Source organism: Habropoda laboriosa, unplaced genomic scaffold, assembly GCF_001263275.1.
Source record: "Habropoda laboriosa isolate 0110345459 unplaced genomic scaffold, ASM126327v1 scaffold57, whole genome shotgun sequence".
Classification (NCBI taxonomy): domain Eukaryota; kingdom Metazoa; phylum Arthropoda; class Insecta; order Hymenoptera; family Apidae; genus Habropoda; species Habropoda laboriosa.
Window position 1 is genome coordinate 4081219 of NW_017100229.1, and position 6598 is coordinate 4087816.

Genomic DNA, 6598 nt, shown 5'->3' on the forward strand with positions numbered 1-6598 from the left:
AAAAAACCAAAGTACAGTTCAGTCTTGGAAATAATCTCCATCACTTGCTATACACTTGTTCAATTTCTCAGGCAGTTGGCATGAGGCAGAATTTCCCATCCCAAAGACCTTTCGCTACAAAAGCACTTTTTTGTAAGTTGAAATGCAAAAGGGACGCAGTGTCTAATATGCCGTTTATCCAACGGCATAGCATTCTCTACTGTTTTTTAGGTTATGTCATTAGTCACATCGAGTCCGATAGTGTTTTGTTTTGCTAATAGAAGCAACTTCAGAACTCTAACACAGCGGGAAAAAAGATTCAATCCAAAGTAAAGTTACAGCTGATTCGCGTGGAAAAAGCGGTTGAAAAATTGAGAAAATGTTCCTGTGAAACAACCAAGTTGTCGAACCTATCGTCGGGTTGGCATTTAAAAAATCGTTATCCTACAGTTGAAACGATTAAAAGCCGTGGTATATTTGTGTTCTCGCGCGTACAGAGGCATTCATACAACGAGATCGTGTGGCCAAGTATGATGTCACCAAAGACGTCACTCATGGTACGCGTAGAAAAGCAAGCGTGTACTTACTTCAGTCAATCCCAGACGCTTGCCGCGCGACCACCTCTCTTGTTAAGGTCAGTTTCAGTATTGTGTACATCCTCCTTAATTTTGCCGGTCGTTAAAAACGATTGTGAATCGTGATTTGCTGTGGTATAAATCAAATAATTCGCATTTTTGGACGATGCTTTCGAGATAATCACGATAAGGTGAAATCACATCGATACAACTTTATTTTCAACTCGGATATTACTTGTAACGTAGATTCTTTTAGATACGCCCAATATGCACGAAATTACGAGTGTATCTCTCGACATTATCGGCTTTTACGAATATCGACCAATTCTACATATCGTAAAATCATCCAAATCGTGGTAATCACCGTAATCAGTTTCGTATAATTCGAATCCAGTGTTCTTATCGGTTTCTTTTGCTATAGACGTGCTTTCATTTAAAAATAACCGGTGACGGCACTTCGCACGTGTTTATTCGTAGCCGCGCTAATTCAGGCATGTCGTGATACGTATATACGTGCCGATATATGTATCGTCGGTACGTTAGAGAAAGTTGGGGTCTAACATTGTTGCGTTTCGTTCCCTGTATCTGACGTTGAGAAAATGGGGAAAAGTGATTCCGAGGGGAGCTGTAGTACTGTGTATTTACGCACTATCGATCCCCGAGGGATTGGCGAAGGGTGCGGCAGGATGAAAGATACGAAAACAAAACTGCCACGATCGCGTGTTCAAATCCGACACGTTCTATTTTGTTAGATATTCAAAAAATGAAGTTAATTCTGGAGTAAACGAAACACGAGATTCGTCGCCGCTATTCTTGGATTTGGGAAAGGTGAAATGTAGGCCACACCTCGAAATTTTAGCCTTGGCCCTCTTTCTTCTTCGCAACCCACACTCACTGGAGGCTGTTTTTTAAGGAATCGTTCGCACTGTAACGTGCTGCTTGACAGTTTCAGAATCGGTAACGAAGGAAATGACAATGTCGCAATCGGTAACTATCAGGACTCATACGGTTACCAATAGTTCCACAGCAGTTATCATCAACACTGGTTACTTAAAAACGTTGGGCGGTCTCCTAAAGTTGTTCCAATTGGTAAGCCTCTTGTTAATTCTTTCGAGCAATAAGAGAAAGATCTTTCCTAAGACTAATTGTAAGTAATCTAACACGAACGCTTAGTAACGTTCCATGATTCATTATCGGTACAAAGTTCCGCTTCCTTTTAAAAATATCCGATAAGAACTTTGCTATCGTCCACCCTTTCGTTTTATCGATGTTCTCGTACGTTTCTATTTCAGGCACTGGGAGTAGTTTGCGTGGCAATAATAGCAAATTACTTTGGGCCTTATCGGCAGTATTCGAATGCCGCAGAGTTATTTTTCTTATTAATGACGACGTCATTTTTAATCGGAACCTTCATTTTGCTACTAAGTTGCTTGACTTCTCCTTCAACGTCTACCATTATCGCAAAAACCATCTACGTAAGTTTGCGCAGATTTGTAGGAAACGAATTGCTCGTGAAAAATCCGACGTTCAAATTATCCACCGTTTCAGGAACTTCTCTACCATTCTATAGCATTTGGATTGTATCTGGCCGCATCGTTAACATTTATAATACACGTATCTAATATGAAAGGTTATGCACATTACGATACGCTAATGGCTGGAGCGGTAAGTACACCGTACGTTTCTCTTTCTCAAGTATTTCCCATTGTTCACGTGTTACGTTTTTTCCAGATCTGTGGTTTGGTGAACGCAGCTCTGTATCTTATCAGCACGATCGTCGCTCTTCGTACTTACAGAGGAATTTAAATATGTACTTTTAACTCAGGTTAAGGTTGACATTTTGTGTACGAGTGTTACAATCGGACTACGCGACTTTTTATACAAAACCTTTCAATTTGATATACGAAGATGTTTGTCGTGTTTTGTATATCGCGTACATATTTACATTTCACGTGAAACTTTGTAACTCTTTGATTGTATGTATTATATACATAACGATGTCGTAACAGTCGCATTTTATATTTTATACGATTCCTACAGTCACGTATTTATTGTACTTATACTTCATATTTATACATATATCTTGGAAGATAGTAAGGAAATAAAGAAACACAGAGGAAGATAAAACTACAACGTAACAATTCCAACAAATATCCATTTACCAGAGAGAAAGCAAGCCACGTTCGTTCTCTCTCTTTACGCTGCCGACGCGGACCGACGCGACGTGGCGCATCACTCACGTAATTATGAGTCAGAAAATTCGAGCGTACACATGGACGAAAATGAAACTTTCGCACGGCCATTGGCAGGACGTGGATCTGCACGTAGCTACATACGTATGCGGGAGGAGTTTTGATAAAGCTGCACAAAGACAGAGAACAGGATATTGCGGTGCGATGCATAACGCAAGCAATAACATTATGTATGCGACCACGTATGTACGATGGATCGTCGAATAATCCGACGTCGCGTTCCTTTCTTCTTCTGCTCCCTTTTTTCTTTCAATTTCCTGCGTCGCGCCGGCCAGCCGGTCGACTACATACATATATCTTCCGGCGTGGCACGTGCCAGAAATAGACATCGGTATCCCTCGTGTCGATGGGACGCAGCAGGGGGTGCAACGACATTTAAATGCTCCGCATCAACGGAGAAAGCACCCTCAGTTTGTAGGAAAGTGCTCGAGAACGCGGTTCAGTCTCTCAGCTTAAACGACGCGACGTTAAATCTCTGTTTCGGCCGTGTCACGGATCATCCATCCTCTGCCTCGCAACCGTACGAATTAATCGGTCGTTTAACCAATTAGACCGATCGGATCAAGCGTCCAAGTCAGAATCGTACGCTCTTCGCCAAACCGATATCTCTTTCACGCGTGATCGCTATGATTAAAAACGGAACAGGCCCGATAATCAGGATGTCTTCGGCCGGCACGCATTCCGCCGGAGGTGTCCAATGTTGCTTCTGCAGATGTTGCACCTGTATACACCTGGAATTCTTAAAAACTATGCCCGGTGTCTTGAAACTATGCGAAACGGTAAGTTCGAGAAATGGAACGGATCTGCGAAACGGAAATGTAAATTTAGACGTGAACCAATTCTACTGTGTACCTCTTTGTAGATTATCAGTGGTCTGATACAGAGTTTGCTAATTAATTACGGTTTAAAATACGGCACGCAGATTGGTTCAGCTTTCGAAGGGTCTTTGACTACGTGTTCGGCTTGTTTTTTCACATCAGCTGTCTTACTTGCCTGTTACGCCGTATCGGAAAAATCCTACAGATTAATTAGATCGTCGCTCTTCGTACGTTCAACGTTCTGCACTATTCCTTTTACGATTGAACGCGTATACACGTTATAGATACTCCCGTATGTTTCTACAGGAAATGATGTTCAATGCTTTAGCTTCCTTTCTCTACTTGAGCTCAGCCTCGTATTTGGCATTCTCCACCAAGGTGTTTCTCCTGCCAGAATATTACATTCGACCAGGATTCGACGTTTACCCAGCGATGACTGCTGCTTACGTACGTCCAATAATTATACTCCGTCTAATTAGTCCGAATTTTCAGTATGTCCTTGCATTTCTACAGATTATGAGTGGCTTTGTCGGAGTATTGCACGGGGCAGACGCATATTTCTCTTACACGCAATATAGGACCGGAAGATGAATCGGAGGAGGAGCGAGAAACTTGTAAAAACACCGCGAACAATCTTCGATATACAGGATAGGTAACGTAATTTATGAAAATTGAAAATAACTCTCTTTCCGACTAATTCTATCTCGTCTCATCGGGTAATCTTTTCTATCGAAATCAACGTGAACAGTGAAATGTAGAAAAATGTTGTATCCAATTGGAAAGCAAATAAAAATTGAGAGAAGTGTGCACCTGTGAGTTTCTTTTGCACGATTCATCGACATTTCACGTATTTCAGTCGTTCGAGGGACTTTTGAACAGGACTGTACAAAACCGTGCAGGTCGTTTCAATACGTAAGTGCCAAGTTATACGTGGATCCCGGACAGTGAATGGAAGTTATACTCTCCGAGCCGGAGAGCGACGAAGACCGTGAGGTTTCTCTTTCCTCTCTGCCCCACCGCGATCCGTGAAGCGTAGCTAGTCCCTCTTTCTTCTTCTTCAGCCTCTCTCCTCTGTCTTCATTCCTCCCACGGTGTTTCCGTTGCTCTCGTAGAGGCCTCACCGAGCATATCACATGACTCGTGGCATGTGGCCGACAGTTTACTTGGAGAATTCGAACCGGTCGATTCGCGGACCGCTACTTTCCACGCTCTTCGCGAACAACGTGAATACCTTCCGATATGGGGCTACACGCGAGGAGCGTCAACGACAGCTTACGGCTCGCGTCCTTCACGAAAGGTACGTGTAATTCGACAGGTGCCGGGGTGGCGAACCTCGCTACCTTTTCATTCCCTTTCGCCTGTCTACAAGTACTTGGAACGAACGTTACAGGATTACCCTAAATGCAACGATGTTTCGTGGCTACCTATGGAACACGTACTTACGTACATATACGTACGCGCCGCGTCGGATACTTTCTCCGACTACCAGTACAAGTGTTTCTAGACGATTTCACTTCGATGCACTTAAATCGAGCCTTTTCGAAATTTCCTCACGCTGGCGTAACGCGGCGTAAAAAGAGCGGATCGGGGCAAATATTTGCTCGTGACAAACAAACGGATATAACGCGGCGAATATTAAAGATCGCGGCGTCGGTGGAATGACGGGAAGCTGGTACGTACAGGTGCTGTTAAAATCTTAGATTCCACTAACCTGTCGCGAAAGTCATGCGAAAGTGCTCCGAAAATATTTAAACCGTTATATTCTCTTAACGACGCGTCATTTTCAACAGTTATCTGTACAATTGATATCGACCTATTGGTAGTGTACGCCTCTCGCGTTAATCACGGGGCGTAGAGAGAAGAAAAATTTCCATTTGCGTACGTATCGCGCCGGTTTCACCAGCTGGTACACGCGATTTTGCTCTTCGGCAGCAGTGAACGCGTTAAAAAGTTGGAACGTTGAGAATAAGCGTGCACGTTCTTACGCGATATCCGTATCAGCGGCAAGGAATTTTCGCTAAATGGTAATTTACGGATGCGCAAACGAGCTTTCGATCGACACTTTTACAGCTGAGTCTTGGTATAAACAGTCTCTTTCTCCCCTACCGCGTTGCTCGACGTCGTGTGCGTGCCCGAAAGGACGTTATCCATAAGTTCTAAGTGACGTCAATCTATGCCAAAAAGCACAGCAGTCGCGTGGAATTTAACAATGCCACCGTTGCTGTTTCAAACGAGTGTATCGTAAAATATCGAGAATTTCGCAATATCGTAATCGGTGAAAGGAATATACGTAGAATGGGTAAGGTCTAACGACGTTCGTTACGTTTCAGGCGAAGTGTCGTGGTCTACGACAGAGGAGCCCTTTACTTCCGAAGAAGAAGACGCGATAGTGACACTGGTGGTGGTCGTGATAGGTATCATTGTAGCCATAGTGGTACTATTTTTGATGGGGATCTTTATCGATTGCAAGCACCAGTACGTAGAAATATGTCCGGTGGTAGATAAAGCGACGATCTACGGATTGGTTGGTTTCAGAAAGAAGAACGTTTCGAAGAAGAAGCTAAAATTGAAAATGCCACCGCTGTCTCACGCGAGAAGGAGGAACGAGAAAGAGGATGCGAAATCCTTGGCATCGAACATGTGTCCGACCGGTGCCAGCGACGCTGATTTTCGGACAAGAGACGCCATAGTTTGACATCCCTGTTCGCACACGTTCATCTCCAACGCGAACGAGAGCTGATGATTTCCTTCAAACCTGTTCGTTAAGTCGCAAGTGGTTCGTTAAGTGGTCAATTCAGATAACTCGAAAAAACTGGCAAAGTAAATTGTGCGAGCATGATTTAGTCGCGATAACACTGGCTGGCCACTAGACTTCAAACGATACACGGGGGAGAACCAGTGCTCGCGACGATAGCCTCGACCCAATAATGGACTATCGTGCTTGGAGTGACTGATGCGACCAAATTCTGCAAAC

General features: G+C 43.7%; 3 protein-coding genes across 3 annotated transcripts; all 3 read left to right on the forward strand.

The window, feature by feature from the left end:
• Positions 1-582: 582 nt before the first annotated feature.
• LOC108571364 lies at positions 583-2482 on the forward strand. The gene is made up of 5 exons (XM_017933381.1): positions 583-613; positions 1501-1643; positions 1847-2029; positions 2103-2219; positions 2286-2482. The coding sequence occupies exons 2-5, from the start codon at positions 1524-1526 to the stop codon at positions 2358-2360; spliced, it is 495 nt and encodes a 164-aa protein (XP_017788870.1). The 5' UTR covers positions 583-613; positions 1501-1523; the 3' UTR covers positions 2361-2482.
• Positions 2483-3432: 950 nt separating this feature from the next.
• LOC108571382 lies at positions 3433-4215 on the forward strand. Its single transcript, XM_017933399.1, has 4 exons — positions 3433-3585; positions 3669-3851; positions 3931-4071; positions 4138-4215. The coding sequence occupies exons 1-4, from the start codon at positions 3433-3435 to the stop codon at positions 4213-4215; spliced, it is 555 nt and encodes a 184-aa protein (XP_017788888.1).
• Positions 4216-4863: 648 nt separating this feature from the next.
• On the forward strand, positions 4864-6319 carry LOC108571383. The gene is made up of 3 exons (XM_017933400.1): positions 4864-4921; positions 5955-6099; positions 6160-6319. Exons 1-3 carry the CDS (start codon positions 4864-4866, stop codon positions 6317-6319), a joined length of 363 nt encoding a protein of 120 aa, XP_017788889.1.
• The last annotated feature ends 279 nt before the right edge of the window (positions 6320-6598 follow it).

What these genes read in the sequence shown, in the direction of transcription:
- LOC108571364 (XM_017933381.1), top strand. Translation starts at nt 1,524, where the DNA reads ATGACAATGTCGCAATCGGTAACTATCAGGACTCATACGGTTACCAAT. An exon ending in TCCTAAAGTTGTTCCAATTG is followed by an intron (nt 1,644 to 1,846) that starts GTAAGCCTCTTG and finishes TTTCTATTTCAG; the next exon opens with GCACTGGGAGTAGTTTGCGT. An exon ending in TTATCGCAAAAACCATCTAC is followed by an intron (nt 2,030 to 2,102) that starts GTAAGTTTGCGC and finishes CCACCGTTTCAG; the next exon opens with GAACTTCTCTACCATTCTAT.
- LOC108571382 (XM_017933399.1), top strand. Translation starts at nt 3,433, where the DNA reads ATGATTAAAAACGGAACAGGCCCGATAATCAGGATGTCTTCGGCCGGC. An exon ending in TCTTGAAACTATGCGAAACG is followed by an intron (nt 3,586 to 3,668) that starts GTAAGTTCGAGA and finishes ACCTCTTTGTAG; the next exon opens with ATTATCAGTGGTCTGATACA. An exon ending in TAATTAGATCGTCGCTCTTC is followed by an intron (nt 3,852 to 3,930) that starts GTACGTTCAACG and finishes ATGTTTCTACAG; the next exon opens with GAAATGATGTTCAATGCTTT.
- LOC108571383 (XM_017933400.1), top strand. Translation starts at nt 4,864, where the DNA reads ATGGGGCTACACGCGAGGAGCGTCAACGACAGCTTACGGCTCGCGTCC. An exon ending in GCTCGCGTCCTTCACGAAAG is followed by an intron (nt 4,922 to 5,954) that starts GTACGTGTAATT and finishes GTTACGTTTCAG; the next exon opens with GCGAAGTGTCGTGGTCTACG. An exon ending in TTTATCGATTGCAAGCACCA is followed by an intron (nt 6,100 to 6,159) that starts GTACGTAGAAAT and finishes GGTTGGTTTCAG; the next exon opens with AAAGAAGAACGTTTCGAAGA.